At 47.7% G+C, this 22,048-nt stretch overlaps 1 protein-coding gene across 1 annotated transcript; it reads left to right on the plus strand.

Annotated features, from left to right (window-relative positions):
* The first annotated feature begins 15,688 nt into the window (after positions 1-15,688).
* LOC142583158 (uncharacterized) lies at positions 15,689-20,769 on the plus strand. The gene is made up of 3 exons (XM_075693506.1): positions 15,689-15,753; positions 18,801-18,841; positions 19,973-20,769. The coding sequence occupies exons 2-3, from the start codon at positions 18,805-18,807 to the stop codon at positions 20,566-20,568; spliced, it is 633 nt and encodes a 210-aa protein (XP_075549621.1). The 5' UTR covers positions 15,689-15,753; positions 18,801-18,804; the 3' UTR covers positions 20,569-20,769.
* Positions 20,770-22,048: the final 1,279 nt, after the last annotated feature.

The following is a 22,048-nucleotide window of genomic DNA, read 5'->3' on the forward strand; positions in this document are numbered from 1 at the left end:
TAAGTACTACTGGCCAAAGCTATTGAATTCATTACAGGATTATGTACGAACATGTCCGGATTGCCAAAGACGTAAAACGCCTCCATTAAAACCTACTCCTTCAACCAATAGAACCCCCAGGAGCCCCGTTCGAACAAGTAGGAATGGACTTGCCCGGTCCCTTTCCGACATCGTCATCAGGGAAACAATCGATTGTAGCAGTGACGGATTACCTAACCCGATATGCCGGGACATCCTCTCTAATCAGTGCAACGGCCGTTGAAGTCACTGAGTTCTTTGTCACCACGATATTATTACGACACAGTGCCCCTGCAGTTATTATCACGGACCGAGGAACCTCATTCATAGCCGATTTGACGCAATCCGATATGAAACTGACTCATACCAGCCGCAGGAAAACAACTGCCTATCACCCTCAAACAAATGGGCTAACCGAGTGATTGAACAGGACGTTGACCGATATGTTGTCAATTTAAGTAGACTTAGAGCACCCTACATGGGACCCGATACCACCCTATGCAACGTTCGCCTACAATACCACATTGCAAGAGACCAATCAAGCAACGCCAATCCAGCTTGTTTTTGGTCGAACAGTTACCACACACTTGGATGCAATGCTGCCTGTCAGGGACAGTACAGAACAGAACCCTGACATCGCCGACTTTACACAGAGGGCAGAAGAAGCACGTCAGCTGGCGCGACATCGCATTCAACAAAGGCAGCGCATCGACAGGGACCGATACAACTTGCGGCGAAGGGAAGTCGAGTATGCACCAGGCGAGAGAGTATAGGTGTGGACTCCCGTGCGGACGCGCGGCCTATCCGGAAAGCTTTTGCGCCGTTATTTCGGCCCTTACCGAGTATTTCGCCGCATCAGTCACCTGAACAATGAAGTTACGCCAGAAGGACAAGTGAGCTCATCACGATGCCGGCGTCGCACAGAAACTGTACATGTGGTCAGACTGAAGCCATATTATGACAGGCAGTATATATTCTTCCAACCATCTATTCTGCGCCATATACCACTTTAGTATGGACAACAGCTTGTGAACAATTTCTTCGCTTTACGCATTGGGATGATGCGTTTTGGAGGGGGGATAATGATACAAGGACGAAACATATTTAAACAAAGCGTGCAGGTTCGTGCGCCCCCCCCCCCCATAAGAGGACAACGGCGTATTGGAGGAAAAGACGACGAAATAATGACACGTGTTTTTCGCCGCACGCACTCGCATCGTAGGTGGCCGTTGTCGGCGTGAACAAAATGAAGAACAGGCGAAGCGACGCTCGAGAGAGAAGAAGAAGCCATTCCTGGTCTCCTGTTTAGAACGCGGCAGACCTTTTTATTTACTCCCACGGCACAAGTTAGCCCACAATAGATGGTTGTGTCTGGACTTCCTTAACTGTTCGTTACAATATGGTCTATTGTTGAGTAGCCTTTACAAAATCCTGCCTGCTCGTTTGGTTGGCAAAGTCTAAGGTGTTCCTGATTCTATTTGCGATTACCTTAGTAAATACTTTGTAGGCAACGGACAGTAAGCTGATCGGTCTATAATTTTTCAAGTCTTTGTCGTCGCCTTTCTTATGGATCAAGATTATGTTGGCGTTCTTCCAAGATTCCGGCACGCTCGAGGTATACAGGGTGGCCAGTTTTACTAGAACAATCTGCTCATCGTCCTTCAACAAAGCTGTATGTTCACATCACTTGAAATTGCTTTGCGTGCTTTGTGACCCTGAAAAAAAAAAAGGAAAGCTGCACATTTGAGTGACCCCATCTGCTGGCTCTTCTATGAGCAACGTCTGAAATTCACGTGAATTATCTGTCTGAGTATTGCTTCTCTTAAAACTAAGCAATGCTAACGACTCATGAAATAAAAAATATAAGAATTTACAATATTTATTAGGGACAGAAACATCGTCGCTTGAATGCAGAGGTCATAAATATTTATAATTCACTCAGTACCCGAAATGAGGCCACGCCGTATTCAATCGAAATCAGAATCAATAACAGTTATACGCAGCAGCGCTTATACTCGGACACACAGGAAAAAAAAAGAAAAAGAAAAAAAAAGAAAAAAGGATAGATTACAGTTTTGCCGACAAGGCGAAGAGTATTAGTTATAACGAAGCATAAGACACGGAGGCAGATTACACCACCGAGAGACTCCAGATACTTGGTGGTGCGAGAGGACTCGGGCTGGGAATTTCTTGTAGTGGGAAATCTCCCACTACAAGGTCTTGTAAATACTTATATAAGGCCGTCACTTGAGCGAACAATTCTTCGAGGTCACACGATGTTTCCTCAAGTGCAGCTGTTATTAAAGCTAAATGTTGTCATTAAAGTATGTTTTCCATCCACTAGCATTTCCAATAATTTATCACTTCTTTAATTCTATTAATAAGTACAAGTAATTTCCCCTATGCTGTCGTTGGTGCCTTTGTTGACTTCTTATGATATGATTAATAAAAAGCATGTCCTCGATTTCCTTCCTTCTCGTTCGTTACATAAATCAAGGGTTTCAAATCCGGCAGCATTGATGCCTTCAGCTAGCATGTGCGAGTTTATTAACATCCACCCAAAAAAGATCACGTACTCGTGACGCCTGTGGCAGAAAGGATGCTCCTCATCCGCCGCCAATGATTGTGAGTGGTGGGGCTGGCTAACACTTCCAGGGCTAGTTTTAGTAGATAAACATAAATACCTGACAAAGTGGATGGGAAAACCGGGCGCCTCGGTAGATCGATTGGTAAGAGCACCGCACGCGTAATGCGAAGACATGGGTTCGCATCCCACCTGCGGCCAGTGTTCTTCATCCACTTTCATTTCCCCTACGCTGTTGGCGTTTTTGTTTGTTGACCCGACCAGCTTTCCGAACCCTATATATATATATATATATATATATATATATATATATATATATATATATATATATATATATATATATATATATATGTATATATATATAGGGTTCGGAAAGCTGGTCGGGTCCTAGCAGGCCCCCGGAAAAATGAAAACTTTCCGCCATTGGAACAAGAATAACAAACACAAGAGTAGCGCGATTTTTTACTCTCCCTCTCTTATGTGCTCTTTCTTCCCTTGCTGTCTTGCTTTACATTTTTTTTTGGTTCATATTGACGTTTGAAGCAATGGAAGTATGCTGCGATTTTTTTTCTTGTTTAGATATGATTCAGTCACATTAAAGTTGTAGCAGCTTAACATAAGTTAGGAAGGCAGTTTACGAATGACTTGGTCTCCGCGATTTTTCTGCCAGCCTTGCAAATCGCTAATGCACCCGTATGACTCAGCACACGTAGGAGCCCGGTAAAGCTAAAGTGGTGAAAGCTTTCACCTTTGTTGCTTCTAACCTACTTTCTTTTTTTTCAGGAATGCTACCGAGTCGTTTGGGGTGTCGTAAATTGGACTGATGGTTGCATTTTCAAGTATACTCGTAATTCATGGTATACCTATGTTTGCGTTATTGTTCTTAGTTACAGCTGAAGATAGTCAATCGTATCTTGAAAACTAAAGACTGCTTTCTGCTTTTAGTATGGCATGGGGCATCGCTACGATAAGTCTACGTGAAACATAATACGTCGTTGCATCTTATATACTGAAAATTATGCTGATCATTTGAGCTGTGACATTATAACGATCAACGAATACCGCTGAAATGGCCCCGCTTCGCAAGGTTGAATATTTGTTTGTAAATTACGACCGTAGAACAAGAGTATCTTAAGTCACTAAACTGAATATTGACACGAGCTTTACATTACTAAACCTAATCTTTGTTCGTATACGCTTCCTTCAGCTCTAGTGGAAGCACTCTTGCCCATAAATTTACACAGACACATCCAAGTCCCGTTACGGCGTTTCATATGTAGCTGCTGGTTTATCATTCTCATAATCTGACTTCCTGCACCTGGAAACCAGCATCTTCATTGTACAAGCCTGTGCAGGGACGGTGGCTGTGAAATATATCAGCAAAATAAAGCTACCAAAAGCAATTATATTCCATGACTCTTTAGATGCAGTGAAAGTTTTAAACTCGCAACACAAGCATAAAAATCGCATTACGATCATTGAAGAAGAGTATTTCAAGTCACTAAACTGGCTATTGACGCGAGCTTTACATTACTAAACTAATCTTTGTTATCCGCGTTCTCGAGACAAAACCGAAGCGAACTTTAAACAATATTTCAACACTGAACAGAACATTTATTATTATTTTATTTTACAGCATTATGAACCTTGCAGGGAGCATTTTCCAAAGCCCCTGTACTTATAGGCTTCATACCATCCAGTGGAAAGTTCTGCTACGCGGCCACAAAGAAGCGGCCACACTGGGTGTGCGCTACGGTGGCACTCCGCAAACTCGCCTCTAGCGACCAAGGCTGCTGGCTAAACATGACGCAAGAATGCCACTGCGGTAGCGTCAACGCTTGACCCGCTGCACCCCGTTACAAACGTGCAATGGACACGGCTCTACGTGCAGCATAGACCTCAACGGCTGCATGGACAACTGCGCACACCGCAACATGCCGCCACGCTTGCAGAGGAAGGGGTCTCGGCCGCCCGAGATCCCGGCCCTGCAACGTGCATTGTCCCACGTGGACGGACTGCGCGGAGTTCCGCAGATGCAGCAGCACTCATTTCCCAACGCTTTAGGCAACACCGCTGTTCGGGAATGGACGGTACGCGCCCCGTCTCTGCGAAGAACTGTGCAAGGACGCGACCCCCACACGGTGCTCGTGAGTCCTGCCCCGGTCCGCAGCGAGTCGAACTGCTCGCGGATACCGCCGGCATCGGCGAGAGAAGAAAGCTACCGTGCGCGTTGGGAGCAGCTAGCACGCGCCGTCGCGTGCGAAGAACTCCGCGACCATCTGCAAGTGTGCACCGACAGCTCCGGCTTTCAAGATGGCCGCACACTTCGTGGCCGTCATTCCATGCGCTCCGGTGCCACGAATATCAAGCAGCGAAGCTCCGGGCGTCATCGACGATAGCCGAGCCTGGGAACCTGAGCGTGGGACTCCGCTTTCTCCTGGACGTGACGGGCACTGACACCATCGCCGCCGGGAAGCGCAGTCACGTGCGACTCACGTGCTTAGCCGTTTCCGGCTGGACGGCGCGGCTACCCTATAGTGCACAACAGCAGCAGTAATCTCGCCACACTAGCCCGCAAAAGGGGCCCGTTGATCCGACTGTATGGATTCCAAGCCACTGCGGCGTTCCCGGTAATCAGCTCGCCGACGACCTTGCGGCAAGCATCCATCAGGTACCGCCCGCCGCCGTCCTCCTGAATGTAGGCACTTGGGCTACCGTCCAACCAACACCATCGCGCGTGAGGAGAAGCGGCCCACGATCGCTGTACGGAATATTTAGCGCAGTAATAACGGCCGAGGCTTTTCCCCTTGGACCCGCGTGGACGCAAGCGTGCAGGCAGGCACGTACCTAGGATATCTTTTTCGGGGGGAAAGGGGGCAACCCAGGGCATCTTTTCTATGCAAACGAGGGGGGGGGGTACCTTTACTAGTACAAATGTGAATAACACCCGCCATTCGCCATAGAGACGCGTATACTGGCAAAAGAGAAATGAAATAAGGTGTATCTCACAGGCAGTACGCATGTGAGATACACCTCTTCTTTACTTGGCAATGTTAGAATTGGGGCTCAATCCCATCGCACGTAACCCGTTGTCAAGATTGGAGTCCGGCCCATGCCGTCGTCCAAATTATCCACGCTGAGGACGTTGACGAAGGGAAGGACTGCGTCTCATCGAGAACGAGGAATATGGTTCTATTTACAGTATTTACATGCAGTTCATCCGTCTAGCATGACTGCGAGAGAAAGTACGTCAGTCTAACACGTCTGCTTGAGAGAGTGTGTCGAGCATCCGCACAACAGCAGTTTATAAACACTTGGCCCCCCCTTGATTCCAAGGGGACGGAAACGTTCGTCCAGTCATTGTAAACACGCCGCCTTTCCCCGGGACGGCTGAAACACACACACACACACACACACACACACACACACACACACACACACACACACACACACACACACACACACACACACACACACACACACACACACACACACACACACACACACACACACACACACACACACACACACACACACACACACACACACACACACACGCGCGCGCGCGCGCGCGCGCGCACAGGTTTACGGTCCGGAATCGACGTCACACGGACTTCGTAGAACTCGGGGCTGACCCCCGCAGCGCGGCCGGGTGCCCCTTTGTCTTGCGTCTCGGACGGCGCGTGGGAAGGAGCCGCAGTCGACGTTCCCGCGGCAGCTCCCCCGCTCGCGGCCGATCCGGTTGGCGGTGTGGTGTTGCGGCACAAAGCCTGCTTCGTCGAACTCATTCAGTCACAACGGCGGCGTGGCTAGAGCGTAACGCCAAGGAAAGTTGCCGCCCCTGTCGCAAGTGGCTAGCGAAACTTGCACTTCAGCTGGCCGTTCTTAACAGCATACAAGGAACCACATCAAATGGACTTGCGCAGGAGGAACACTGCCAAGAACAAGTAAACATACGAAAGTGCAAAATAAAGATTTATATCATTATCATCAGCCTATTTTAAGTCCACTGCAGGACGAAGGCCTCTCCCTATATAGTAGTTTTCTATAGTAGCATACAACTTAAAGAAAAACAGCAGTTGGCAACCAAGGCACACGGACCGCGCGGGGCTGTGTTACTCCGCCAGCCAATCACAGAAGCAAACAAAATCGTCGTCATGCGGCCTTTTCAAAATGGCGTCGTACTTGATATCTCCGGAGCGTCTGCTGTTCTTGAAAAGTGTTTTCATCGACGGAAGCAATGAGGTGTACAACAGACATGGACAAAGCTTATGGATTCTGAGCATTTCACTCTTGAAAAGTCTGCCCTACGTGGTTGCTTAGTGGCTATGGTGTTGGGCTACTAAACACGAGGTCGCGGGATCGAATCTCGGCCACGGCGGCCGCAGTTCGATGGGTACGAAATGCGAAAACACCAGTCTACTTCGATTTAGGTGCACGTTAAAGAACCCCAGGTGGCCTGGAATCCCCCACTATGGCGTGCCTCATTATGAGATCGTGGTTATGGCACATAAAACTCCATAATTAATTAAATATTCGAAAGTCTGCGGTACAGTTCGCTTCACTGCTGAGCCCGTTTTAGTCGTGAAATTTCACTGCCAACTGAAGTGAAACTTGACAATAAATATTTGCAGCGAAGCAAAGCATTTTATTTCACTTCAATAAAGAATTACGAAAACGTATAAAATTAAGTGCTAATAATTTTATTTTTGTGGTTGCCGCCTTATTTGGGTAACAGGAAAAGTTTGAAGTACGAATTATTTGCAGCCTCACGGAGGAACAGTGGCTGGCAGTTATGAGGGCGTGCGCAGGGCTTCACTCCGTGCGGCCCGTGAGACTGTTAGGAATGACCTGCCAGGGTGGCAAAGTGCAAGTCACTTCAGCCCGCTGCACCTGTTTCGGTCCAAACTGGGTGGTGGCGCACTTCAGAGAACTGCGGATAACCGGCAACCACGCGGCGAGGGGTCAGCTCAGGGGAGTTCTCGAGGGGAGGTAATTGGCGGAACCTCCCCATGCTCGTTTCGAGACACCAGACAATGTGCAGCGGCGGAGGCCGCTGTGCGAGGTCCGCTCTGGAATTTAGAGACGCCGACTGGGGTCGGGAGTGACCACCTGCCTACGGGGACGCGGGACAATGGATACCACGACGACCGCGCTCCAAAGGTCCTCTGCCCTCGGAGAGAGCACTGAAACCTGTGCGGCGTGTGTGTGTAAAACCCCTACCCCCTTCTGAGAAAGGCGACCACGGGGACTTTCTACGATGACGTCGAACGATGACGTCGAACGGAGTGGTTATAAGCGGCTGTTGTCGGCTGCTAGAGTGTGCTCGTCGCCATGCTCTGTGCTCGTCAATGTACTCGTGAGCTGTGTGCTCGTTTGCTGTATGTTCGTCTTGCGGGCTCCATTTGGGAGCCGCGCTAGACTGTCGATGTATGTCTTGTTTAAACTGTAAATAATGTAAATAAATCCTGCTCGCCTAGCTCCTGACGATGACATCAAGGTCCTCCCTACTACTACGACCGCCAAATCCAATAAGGCCGAGCGCGCCCGGCCTGGCCACTGTATTTGGAAATTCATCTGCGACAAGTACAGAGTCCGCGCTGGGCTGTGTTTTCGCCTTTTAGTTTGCGTTGATGCGAGCTGCAACACGAAGGTCAATTGGCTCACTGCTGCTGCCGCGTTTCTTCGCTACAGCGTTTTGACAGCGTGTTTCCATGGTAATCAAGTGATATGTATACGTGTTTGCTCGCGCGCGTGACACCAGATCTGTTAACTTCGTTAGTATGCTTTTGTTTACATGTTTATACGGCCGATCAAACTGCTATCCTTACTTGGTATAGCTGTTCACTAATTTGTCATCGCAATCAATGACTCGCCTATCAGGCTAAACTGCGACGTTAGTTTTATTATTGTGTGGTTGTATTGTGTTCCCCGAGAAGTATTTTAAATCTATATCGATTGAATAAATATTATTTCTCCATTCGCTTGAATGATACGTTTCTCTACAGCATGAATGCGAATGAAGGAACAGCAAATACCCGGGTGACACTCAATGGTGCTTAAAGAATTAGTGTCCCTTGGCGTTAGACGTCCGAAGAAAAAAAGATTAAGAAAGAAACAAATAGTAGAGCAAGCAGTAACGTATTTAAGTGCGAAAAAGAAAAAGAAACACGTTCAGACGTTCCCACAGTGTCAGTACTTAAAGGCTAGGTCGCACGCGAAAAAACAAAAAAACGAATTCCGCATTGCATATGATACCTTTAGTTGCAGTATCTAGAGAAGGTAACGGTCCGAGAATAGTCCCTAAGGATGTTGCATGATTACCGACTGCTTGAAACTTCCCCTGAACTTCATAACTAAAGCTGCGTACTAAACTCTGTCATACTAAATATCATCAAAATATTAGGGACGCTTTTACGTTCTGTGACAGGTCTTAGTTCTTGCTAGTTGTTCGTTGTTCCGTTGTTATTTTTTTTTTCTTTTTGACATACCTTTGTCTTTGATCATACTAAATAATCCTTTTAGTTCGCTTATTTTTCACCATTGTGATCTTTTACGCATAATCCTATTTTCCCCATGAATGAGGTATGATGTAGCTGAAAGTATGTTGCCCCAACTTTGCCAGTTGCTCGCGCAGTTAGCCTAACTTATACATAGTTGCATTAGGTGCTTCTGCCAGCCTCTATCAGCTGTCGTCGTACGCGACGGCTTTTTACAAAATGTTCTTCGAGATTTTTACTCTTTTGCCTCCCTTGCCACAGTGCAGGGTAGCAGACTGTATGTTTGTCTCCCGGTTGTCTCTCCGATTTCAGTATTTCCTTTTTCTATCTTCATTTTACTCCAAAGTAATGATTTGAAGAAGAATGCTGTCTTTTTGCTTTTTTTTTTGTGGCCTGCACAAAGCGAACTTGAGACTAAGTTATCGTCCGCTTGTTTAACGAGAATCAAAACTGCACGCACGCCACGTTGTCGACGATGTCCCGTTGTAGCAGACAAATCGTTATTTGTTCTGCACATTACATAGCCCGCCCAAGTACACGTTTACAGCGTAATCTGCATTAGAATATCATCTATACGCACCTTTGCACTAGTCTAAAAAACAACGTTGCCTTCCTTCTATCTGTAAGCGCCCCATCGTCTTCCTTAATAAAACCACTATAATATGCCGCAGGGCGTCGCGGCACTGTCATGCGCATGTTCACGTGTCTGCACGAACGGATGCTTACAGCCCGCTGGAAGACCAGCCAGTGTTGGTGTAGTGGCCATGGCGTTGCGCTGCTAACTAAGCCTAAGGGCGCGGGATCGAATCCCCGCTGCCGCGGCGACCGCATTCGGATGGGATTGCCTACACCTTGCGCTCGGCGCACCTTAAAGCACCCCACGTGGTCCAAATCAATACGGAGGCACCGCTACGGCGCGACTCATAATCATGTCGTGGTATTGCCACGCCAAACAGTAGAATTTAATTTCAATTAAGAGCCCGCAGGAAGCTCGCCGGCCACACGCGGCAGACACACGCACGCGCATGCACATTCAACCCTGCACAAATAAACACAAACCTTCGCGCACACACACACATTCGCACATGCGCGCCCGCGCACATGTAAGCTCCAGCCCATGCACAAAGACAAGAGCATTGATAAGCGGGCGTAAGCACGCGCTCAGAGGAGAGCGAAGACACGTAAACGTGCACGTACGACGAAAAAGACACAAGCACAGACCAAGGCGTTCGCAGACACAGCAACAGACCCCTTCTCGCTCTATCTGGATGACTCAAAAGCACAAAACAGATTTGTGGCATACGGATATACAGTGCCCTACGGGCATATTGCCACGTTTTTTTTAACAGGTTTTGCTTATGGAAGAAAGCGGAATTTCATAGGTTACCACAGTATACAGCCTATAGTACGTTATGGAAGAATGAACAGTAAAAGCATGCCAACTGTTGGCTCGCGTACAATCCTGGCTCATTAGTACGAATGTGGGGTCATTGCCCAATACCTAGAGGGCAAAAATATGTGTTACTAGTCTCTGCGCAGTTCATTAATAGCCGCGAAATCACGCGGGTGACATCTCTTTAGGGCCGCTTCCGTCGAGAACTCCACACCGACAAATGCCGTGCCTTCATCACGTGGCCAAAAATTTTAAATGTCAAAACGACCTTTTAAGGCCTCTTCGAACTGTAGAAACCGAAAAAGAAGAACAAGACCCAAACAGCGACCAAGTTTGGTTCACAGTCTCTTTTCAGAGACCGGTGACATGGCTTCAGGCAAAATCAATCAGGCAGACCTGAAAGTTTCTTTCGCAGCCGACGGGACACTGATTGGATTCCACACAGAGGTGTCGTGTCGGTGACAATCTGTGTGATTGCGAAATAATGACCCGTCACCACAAATTCTGCAGAGTTGCTGAAAGGTGCAAAAAGAAAAGAAAGGTAGATAGGAGCCTTGAGGCTAAAAAGGGGGCCACAAACAAATGAAAGGAAACGTTATTCTCAAGCCATATACTTTGGATAATCAATGCCACATTTTAATAGAACAATTTTAAAGAGTTTCCTATAACAACGAGAAAAACTTCGACAATAATGAAAATAAAAATCTCATCATTGAAATAATGAAACAGAGCACGCTATTCCCCAAGCAAGGGCATTGTCCCCTTTCGTACTCGCTAAAATAAAGACTAAAAGAAACATAAATGCGAGAAGTTTCGAGAGAAGCAAACTTAAACCAGGTAAGTCGAACAAGCAAGTCGTAATCGAAAATGACAGAACCTGATTCCCTTCTCGTTGTTTTCGCCCGCCCATTCTCTCCAATATTAGTTAACCAAGGAGCATCGCATTTCAGTTCCTCTATATAACACGATTCGACAGCTTGTGCAAAAACGCAGAAACTTAACCTGCTCACGCGTCGAGCCAATACGACCAGGTGCGGGAATAAAATACAAAACTCAGCACAGCAAGGACCACGTGTTTAGCCCCGAGATATTTTCGCTGCGTTTACAGCGATAATTGCCCCGGGGCGCCATTTTGGCTGTCTTGAAAGCCGGGAAAGACGTTTACACGTCAGCGAGGACGAGGCGGAACTAGACGGGACGGGAAAGCCGGTGATTCTTCTTTAAAATACGGCGTCAGCACCTCGCCTTACGGTCATACTTTCTGGCGGTTTCAGGGCTCCATCCGTATTTCTTTTATTTATTTATTTTTTTTTGTTCGCTAGTCACTTATAGCAGACTCGAAACTGACGAGCAGCATTTTCTTTTATTTGAAGAGCAGCAGGGAGCGAAGATGACGTTTTGAACCCTCCCTGCGTATCACCCGACTTCGCTCACTCAATCTCTTCATTGTCAACAAACAATTTGTCAAGCCGTAGCGAAAGAAGTCGCCATATGGCAGCGTCGACGAAACGCGTCTTGAATGACGCAACTTCTCAAAAAGCACTCACAAAAAGCAAGGGAAGAAAGAAACAAAGAAATAAAAAAATAGAACAGCAAGTAAATGAACGCGATCCTTCTCGTTCGTCGCAAAGAGATGCGAAGAGAACGGGGAAGACAAAAAAAAAAAAAAAAAACGAATCACCTACAGGACGCAAGCATCCCGGGTCGACGGTGTGGAACAAGGGCCCACGACCCGTAGCGAAAGGCGCAACGACACCACAGGCGTCGCTTCTAAAGTTAAGCACTCGGCGTACGACAGCTTGTAGCACGACGGGCCCGCAGCCGTCTCTGACGCCCTGGAAGGACTTCCACCGCCACCACTGCCGAAGCCCCCCCACGCTCGGTATACCTTCCAGCCGTGCAGCGTTCGCTGAGGAATGCTGCCGAAGGCGGATACTATTTTCTGCATTGTCACGCGCAGGGGACGCGCGCGCGCCTGCTGCGAACAAGGAGAGAAACAAGGCTTCCTTTCGTCATTTTTTTTCTCCCTTTCTTTATTTTACGCCACGCGAGCGCTCCCGACGGAAAGAGAAAGCGAAACAGGCCCGACGCGCGCCTGCCAGCGAGATGAGAGACGTAGAGGCGTCAATAGCCGCCTCTTCGGAAATAGAAACTTGGCGCCTACTTCGCTGCCGAGTAACGCACGCTTGCCTAAGCGTCAGACAAGCGTTCTGACGAGCTGTCAGAGTGACCCTACACGTGATCAAAGGCGCCGCTATGCTAATGCTAAAGCAGCGCGGGAACGGGACGAAAATGGGAGGTGACACCACGAGGTTATATACATACATGTTCGAGGGAGCACCCCAAGTCTCAGTTCGCACTAGAAAAAAAAAAAAAAAAAGGAAGAAGCGGGGAGGGGGGGGGGGCACATTCGCGATGGGCTGAAGTGCTGCGGATTTTGCTACGTGGAATGATGTTAGCATTGTCGTTTCCGTGCATTTTGCGGAGCATGAGCTAACTAATCACTCGCCGCTCTGGTGCATTGGCTGTGACGTTCATATGTTGAGTAGGAGGTCGCAGATTTGATTTCTACCGTCGGCGAAGGAACTTTCGCGGAGATAAAATTGAAGAACGACGTAGATGCACGTTAAAGAACCCCAAGCGTGCAAAAGTAATCCGAATCCCTGCACTATGGCGTCTTTTACAGTCACAGTGTTACTGTGGGTCGTGAAACTTCCCTAATTAATCAAATATGACACTTCGATTGTTTGTTTGTTCGTTCATTTGACCGTTTGTTTCTTTATTTGTTTGTTGTGTGCGTTTAAGGTAGATTTAGGCGAAATATTGAACCCTTTGTAAAACGCGTGATAGCAAAATAATAAAGAGGGATATGGGAAATACACCACGTTTGCTAAACTCGACAGCCGTGCTACATCAGTTCTCTTTCATTAGGTTAGGCTACGAATTTTTTTTTTAGTCTGTTTAGCAGAATTTGCAAGGTGCTCGAGGCATGATAAGTTGAGCTGGAATTGTAGATAGTACCCTTTGAGAGCTCTTTCATTGATTTCTGATGAGAAGAAATCCCTAATTTGTGAAGGTAAATTCAATGAAAAAAAAGAAAGAAAGAAACTGGTCGAATTGCACGTCGAGACCACGACATTAACGACGACACTGTATGGAATCGCCGATTTGACATGACGTCACAAGATCAGCGTGCACCTTTCTAAGTCTACAAATTACGTTACGCAAGCTACGTCTTGTTGTTAACCTCCGCAATCTTTTGTTTCGAGTGAGGAAGAATATTCGTCCCAATTCAGCCTTATTTAGGGACACTAGCGCCTTGCCACCCCACCCTCGTTTGCCCCTTGGATCCGCGCGCCTAGTGTATGTATCGGGCGTCCGCAATAACGGACGGCAGATCTTGTACGCGAATAAAACCAACCTCCGCTCTCCCAGTGGGCTGCACTGGAATTTCTGCGCCACCGTCTTTACTGAAATCCCTTACCGTTCTGCCCCCACAACGGGTCACTTGGTAGTCCATGGTCTAAGGGGTATACATCATTAGGCTGCTGTGCTTAGGGAACCGGGTTTGCACTGCTGTACATATTTATTTACTTGCTATTTTGCAAGCCGTTGATACTTTGCAGTGCGTTTAAAAATTTCGCTGTACATAGTTTTGATGCACTAATACCGTACCGCGTCCGCGAGGCGGCGCACTTGCACGCCTGCGTTTGTTGAGAGTGACGTGAAGCGTCCTCCCCCTCGTTTTCTTTCGTTCAGCGAAGGGGATGCGCCTAGTTCGGCGCCGCACGCGCACATGTGGTATGTGCACTTTCACGCTGCGCTGAAGTGTCGTGCACTGTACTCGAGAGGGCGCTACGAGCTTTGCTAAACATGAATTTGTGGGAGGTTCATGTCACAGTCCCGTTGTGTGTTACTGGGTGCTCAGAAGCTGCACGTCGGTCGCTCTGGTGGCGCCCTCGCGGACTGTAAGAGAGGAAGTCAAGACACAAACCGAAACGTTAATATAATTCATCCCATCCATTTGTGTCCGTGTGCGCACGCGCTGCAATCTGAACATATTGATGCACCCCTCCGGTTACTATACCTATAGGTAATAACCACGCCATACAATTTGAAAAGTGATGATTACAACATTAATGAGCTATTACTTCGCCGCTGTGAACGGCATAATGTTTACGAATGTAATGTATACCGCGCTACGTTGTTCAAAGAACGAGAACGCCGGCTTTTGTTTCAGTCTCGCCTGCTCAATAACTACGGAGCTTCAGGAGATGAATTTTTAATCACGCTGCTTTCGACGGATCACTTCACGTCGGCACAGACAAGCACTTTGATATAGTTTAGTATTTAGTCACTGAACCGGTGAATGCGGAGGAGTAATTTGAAGTGTTGTCGATATAGTGTTTCCTCGGCAAAACACAAGTATTGCGAGCACTCTCTTACACGGTCTGCGCATCATATGTTTCCGAAACTCCGAGTTGCAAACTTATGCATACACAACATTTTCGTGGGCACTCAGTTTTCACATAGTCGTCGCGTGCAGCCTTCCTACTCGTAACAATCAATCTTCCTTACTGTGTAAATCAAATTAAGCAACTTGCTTTCTCCCCTGCTCATTAACAATTTTCGCCGACTGTGTTTACCATTCGGTATTGCTCAAATGCGGGTTACAACTGATGTACACTGAAACGAGGCGCACTTACGGCTTAAGTGTGCAGAGGGATTGAGTGAATGAAACGCCGCGAATTCCTCAGCGCTATGGATGACGATCTGTGTGCAGAAAAAAAAAAAAAACGCTTCAGTGGAGCTCGTCGAATTAGGTCCGGTGTGCATTCAGAAGGTATACCAAGACAGGGGTTTGTCTAGAGCAGTGATGTTGAAAAATCCCAGAGTGTTTGATGAAATATTATCAGATAAGCACAACTTGATAGTATTCGTATTATCTTAATTTGCATTCTTTGGTCAGAGCATGCACATGGGTTGGATGCGCAGCAGATAGGCTGGAATAATGGAGGCAATGCAAGAACCCTCTTGTTCTCGGTTTCCCGGACAATTGCTTCCAGCCCCTACGCACTGTTCCTGGTAGCAATGGTCTGGACTTCGCCCTCTTACAGCGACCTTATCAGAATGCGCTATTCTTCGAGGACTTGGATAGCATACATCTCACTTGATTACGAGGGGGCCGATCAGATATAATTGACTGAAGTGGCAACTCCCGCGGCAGTTCTTACAGTGACGAGACGAATACTGCCCAGGTAAGGAACGCCGTTTTTCTGTTCCAACTTCATCGCTGCTTTTGTTACTGTTGCTTCCCTGTGAGCGCACACAATCTTGCGGACTCTACTACACAGCGAAAGAGTGTCCCACCGCTGGTGTCCCAGACGGATGTACGCCCGAAAGACGCAGGCGAATCACTTTAGGCTAACCAATTGAACGTGGTCTTACGCGTAACCGAGGAACTCGAATATCCCCCCCCCCCCCCCCCGTCCGCACACATGCACCGTGTAGTGAGAAGCCCTCGGGGAGTGTAGATCTCGCGTCTGCTGCTGGGGTTTACGATACAGTGAGCACAACAGTGGGAAGAGGGAGGGGGGTGCGGCGGGTTTCTTGAAACATTGCAGGATGTATATATATGCTCAGGAACTGTTTTATGCAGGTAAGCTGGGTGAAAAAGCCGGTGTCGTCCGTAACAGACACAGAAGGGAAGCCAAACGAAAGAAGTAGCCGTTAAACTCGAGACACAGTTTGTCGTATGAGCGATCGGCCGACCCTATGATACGATCACACAGCAAAACATTACCCGCGTTCTCGGAAGAGTAATTAAGCGCGGAATTCCAGAACAGTAGAGACGCAACTTTGCGTTCACCTTTCTTCGTCAGATACTATTGTTGAACAAATTGCAGTGTTTAACGTCCGCATACTGCACGGTGGGTACCCCGAATTACGTTTTGACTAGTTGGGGTTCATTGAAAGTGGGCCAAAAGCACAGGCGCCCTTGCATTCCAAACCCCCCCCCCATCGGAGTGCGGCCGCCACGGCTGGACTCAACCCCACGACCATGCTTGATCGGCAGCGTAACGCCATAACCATTGAGCCAGTGCGGCGGCTAGGCGCAATTATATTTCGGCTATCGGTGTTTAAAGGTCCCACGAGTGGAGTCCACAGACAAGCAAAAAACTCAGTCCCCTTCCACTCTGTGAAAAAGGATGATCAGCGAAGCTGTGTATGTGGGCCCCTCAATGGCGAACTGCACCTCCGCCGCTGGTCGGCCCGGCATTGCGTTATCTTCGGGATCGGCCCACGTATGGGGAGTGCTTAAGGCCTGCTTCACCTCCGCCGCGGTTCGGGCCGGTATTTCACTATCTTTGCGATCGGCCCAAGTATGGGGTGTGCTTAACGCCTGTTTCACCTCCGCCACGGATCGGGCCGGTATGGCACTATTTTCGGGATCGACCCACGTATATGGGGAATACTTAATGCCTGTTTCACATCCGGCGCGGGTCGGACAGGTACGGCACTATCTCCGGGATCGGCCCGCGTATGGGGAGTTTTTTGCTTACCTCGTGAACGACACGAAAATTTCCGTGGACGGTAGAGGTATACAGCTTCGCTGTAAAACTGTTGCCCCGAATTGATTTCATATTCTACTTAAATGACGAGGACGTGTTGATATAATGACGCAAGCAAGTTTAATTTTATTTATTGAAGAAGATACCAAAAGAAAGTCCGGGGTACATAGCTCGTCACGCATACGTACCGTCGACCAAAAAATGTTTGTAAACTATGGGATTTCGGAAAGCGTTGAATTTCTCAGTAGCTCGTATCAGTAGTTAGTAAAAGATGTTTATCGGAATGTTCTTCGCTTATACTATAGTAGAGGCTGGAAATACGATACCAGGCCGAGTTTTGAAGCTGCAAATATATTCGGACTCTTTCTCCGATCACACGGTCAAACCAAACTTATTTGGTCGACAGTACGTGTTCACTATTCAATTTGCTGTCCCACAGATGTCCCAGACTGTCCAATTGGTGAACATATACAGCTATATAGCAGTACGGATGGCCGGACGGTATCTGATAGTCTTTTGATATACCGTTGCTGTATTAATATATCCTGTGTGGGCGCTCATGCGCTGCGTTTCCGTTAACAGTTAGTCTCTACGTGCTTGAGTGATTTATTATGCGTGCGACAGTTAGGCCTTTTGCCGCTTATCGCGACAACTTGCAGCCATCAGTTTGCTCTGATATTGTACAAGGTCTATCCAAATAGGTCGCGAGGCTTCGGGCGAAAAGCGGTTAAGAACTAATCGTCGCCGTCATCAGTGCTTGAAGCGCGACTATTTTTGGAGGGAACAAACATTGCGAAAGAAAAAAAACCATTTTTTTAAAATTAAAGCGAGACACTGTTAGATTCATTAAACAAACAATAAAATTCCTAACCAATTTTGTATATTCGTGACGACTAATAAAAAGACAAATCCATCATATTTTCTTATTATCGATAAATACCTTCTTTCAGCGCCCATCGTAGGAGTTGACGGCGCTATGCCGCTATCACTTGCAATGCAATGCAGGTCTTGAAGTGTGCAGAAAGGCGCGCTCGTAGAGTTCACCTGTAGCAGTACGCCCCCCTGGCACCTCATGCTACTTTGGTTGTCGACGTTTGTCTGAATTTGGTGACGTGGGTAGCTTCATCGTTTCGTAACCTGTTCTGCCAAAAGTAGTGACTTACGACCGCCGGATAATTGTTTCCTTTAGTTGTTTTCGTGCAACTGCGCTGGCCGACGGGCTTGGCGTCCGACGATAGGACCAGCACTCTACGCCTAAAGTTTTCATCGGCCTTCAAAGAAAGTATGTTCTGTGCAGGGGTGCGATTTCGACACGGCTGACCTTTTCTTGCAACGCTTTCCACGCTGAAGGCTCGACACGCCCGTCAATTAGAATGGCGGGGCACTTGAATGGCAGGCCACCGAAACAAATTTCGCGCCCTCGAGAACAAGATGACGTCACTTATGTTTTTAACGGATATGGCGTCACAAATTTCTGCTTCCGCCGGAAGTGTTCCTTCGTCACACACATGACGCTAAGCACCACGAATCGCTGATGATCTGCTACGTTTTGAACTGATGGGCTTCTTTGGAAGCTTCGCTACCAGGTATATTTACCTTGTATTGTGTCTGTGGGAGACGATCTTGTTTAAGTCGTAAGGGGGGCAATCTTCCCAAAACTACAGGTTAGCTGTGTGCGAAGTCACAGACAGCACATTCATGCATGATCCTTTAGTTTACTTGTGTTGTTCCAGGAACATGCTGGCGGCTATCTTCGTCGTGGCCCTTATTGGGGGTAAGTGTCGCACTGATGCAGCCGTAGTATAAACCTATAAAAATTTGCTATATGTAAACAAAACTAACACTTAAGACGCTATATTCTGACCTAATGAGCTAGGCTGGGGATTTTATTTCCTCAAGGAACAGAAAATTGTAACGCAGACAAAACTGAGTAATTGCTTCGGAACATAAAAAAATGTATCAAATAATTGAATCTTGATATGTTAGCAAAAAACCAGCAAGCAATTTAACCACATTACCGAAGACACTAAGGACAGCGCAAAGAGGAATTGAGGGAAAATGATGTGCGTAGCGTTTAAAGGCAGAAATGTGGCGGTACGGACTAGATAGCCAGCAGTTGTAGGTAATATTCTAGTAGCAATTAAAAGTAAAGAGTAGAGTTGCGCAGTGCATGAACTATGCAGAGCAAATAACTGGTGTAAATTACAACAAAAGAACGGGGTGATAAGGGGAGGGAAGCGTACTCTAGGACGGCAGGTGATAAGGTGATCGTTAGAAAATCTGGACACACAAGGTGGAGTTGGATGGCGTAAGATAGAAGTTATTGGAGATCACCGGGAGAAACTTTTGTCCTGCAGTTGCTGGTCATGACAATTAACATTCAGGACTAAGAACTTCTCGCAATCCGTATCCACAGCAGACGAACGCTACCAGAAATATTGCGTAATGGGCCTATATTTACTAGATGCTTCACTCATGCTGTAGCCATTAGGTGAATATAGGCCGATCGGCTAAGTTTCGAACCAGAAGCATTCGCCGAACATCAATGTAATTCACAAGTTTGCGGACTCGAGCAGTAACTGCGGCAGACAAAAACAAAACTAAATCAACCAATCAAACAATTACAATCGATGATTTTAACAATGCTGCTCCCGCCGTAGAAAATGTTCACAAGACAGTAAATTATATCTGTCGGAACGCTCTAAACCTAAGAGTATTGCGTCACGCACAGTTTACTTCTACGACACGTGTGAGTAACTTTCTTGTTACCTTCCACCGCCATTAGCGATCGAATGCTACAAATCATTAATTACATTCACGCGTGCTCTTTACTTCACCTTACAAATATTTCAGCAGGTGCGCTTCGCGCAACACAAATAGCCTTTGCTCTCTTGCCAACACGCAGGCTCGCGCGGTTTTGAGAACAATGCGGACGTCGAAGATGCCAACGCCTACGTCGACTCGGTCCTCGAGTTTGAGCTGCCGGCACGCATGGCGACGCTGGACCCGGTCCAGGCGCGCGACTTCCAGCCGATGAACGGAAAGCACCTGCACGGCCCGTGGGTGCGGTTCGTGTTCTTCAGTGTCACAGGCCTGCGAGACATTCGGCGCCGCGGTGACTGCCAGCTGACTCGCGCCGACGAGGAACGCCCGACGACCCTGGAATGCACGCTCTCGACCGAGCTTCGCTACGACGTCGTAGTGAACATGACCTACGAGAACACGACGAGGCACCACGTGCCAATCAACGGAACGTTCCACGGCGTCAGCGGCCCGCTTACTGTCGCGTTCAAGAGGTCGCTTCCCGCGAAAGTCGAGTTCTCGCCTCGCTACGAGTTCATGCTAGACAGCGTCGGGACGGGACCGGCCCGCCCCCATTGGTACGACAGAGTGGAGCGCGAGTTTCACGTGGCAATGAGTCACGTGTTCTACTTCGCCACGAGAAAAGCCTTCGCCAAGGAAATGTTCAACGCGGCTAAGGACGTCCCGTTTCCCGAGTGAGTCGGCACGCGAGACCATACAGCTCGATACACGCACGAGCTCTCTGGTCTCGTGAATGCAAAGCCGAAGACGTCAGTTAATGAAGCCGTTATTTTCAACTGAACATTTCCGTTGTTCACACACACAAAAAAAGCGCTGTGCTTCGGGGAAAGAAGGGCAACGTTCATTGCAAAAATAAAGCTTGGCCTGTGGCTTAAAGTACGGCCGACGTACCCCTTAGACCTTTACCACAAGTAAGTTTCACGGATCTGTCAGTATTTAACGCGAAAGCATTATATGTTATCTCGATCGAAAATCGGTCGTAGTCGGCGTGACCAAACTATGGTACCAAAAGCAGCGGACGGCGCAAATCGTAAGAATACCTAAAGACATGCTCGAATTGACGTCAAATTTATCAGGGAGGTTCCTGTGAACAGAGTGAAATAATGGTTTTGAAAAGAAAATTTTGCCAATTTCGTTGTGGGTGGGCTCTACAATGTGCGCGTCGAGCATGCTTCCCCAACGCTACGGCGGCCCCACGGTTCTCGCTGGTTAAAGATGTTCCTAGGGCGTGGGTCATTTCTTACGTCACGTCGCAGCCATCTGGCTGACTGAAGGCGTGGCCTACTGTATGCGTCATTGGGCACGTGACGACGCAGCCAATGGGAAGGAGGTGGTGCCACGTCATGAGCACGTTCATGGCGTTCCTATAGGTCTACAAACGGTATAATCATTTCGCATTTCTACACGCAAGCAGTCTTAAGTGTCTCTCTCGAATTTTTTTAAAGGAAGTACGTCCGACGTAGTTCGTTCGTTTTTGGCATGTTTAAGGTTGAGATACGCCTGCAGCATAAGCCAGATGACCAGCTAAATACACGTTTCCCGCACATCAACGCTCCTTCTGTGTGAATTATGGTGCAGCGAGCCTGATTGAGCGCAGCCTACGCAGACCGGCGTGCTCAACACTGCTGTAACATGTGCCGCATCTGTTTCCACAGCATTGATGCGCGTTTTCAGAGAGAGAGAGAGAGAGAGAGAGAGAGAGAGAGAGAGAGAGAAATACCGCATTCCATTTGGTGCCTCTTGACGCAATCTTATGGCAACGTGATGACCAATGATGCAATTCGTTTAAGTGATTCGCTTAAATTGTTAACTTGAGATATTAATTTACATGATTGCTGGAAATGCGCCCGTCTTGCAGGGTTCTGCAATTACGAAGATGGCATCTGCGATCCTCAAGTAAGCATAAACGTTCATTAATCGAAGCGTAGAAGCGCTGCTCTAGGAAAAGATACCTCCTCTGACCGCTCTTCCAGTCGTCGTCAGAATTCGTCCGCGAGCAGGCGTGAGTGACCGACATCGTACTGTTTGCTTTACCGCTTTACAAGCAACTGCTTGTTGGAGCTTATTCGAGAGAATACTTAAATCCTGCCGCTATGTAGACCACTAATAAAACACGGGAAAGTGGTAGCATGAATAATTCCGACGTCGTGTGAGGCGT

Source organism: Dermacentor variabilis, chromosome 5, assembly GCF_050947875.1.
Source record: "Dermacentor variabilis isolate Ectoservices chromosome 5, ASM5094787v1, whole genome shotgun sequence".
In the NCBI taxonomy this organism is placed as follows: Eukaryota; Metazoa; Arthropoda; class Arachnida; order Ixodida; family Ixodidae; genus Dermacentor; species Dermacentor variabilis.

Excerpts from the sequence above, each read along its gene's own strand:
- LOC142583158 (XM_075693506.1), top strand. The coding sequence starts at position 18,805 with ATGCTGGCGGCTATCTTCGTCGTGGCCCTTATTGGGG. Across the intron at positions 18,842-19,972 it reads CGTCGTGGCCCTTATTGGGG|GCTCGCGCGGTTTTGAGAAC; the intron begins GTAAGTGTCGCA and ends GCCAACACGCAG.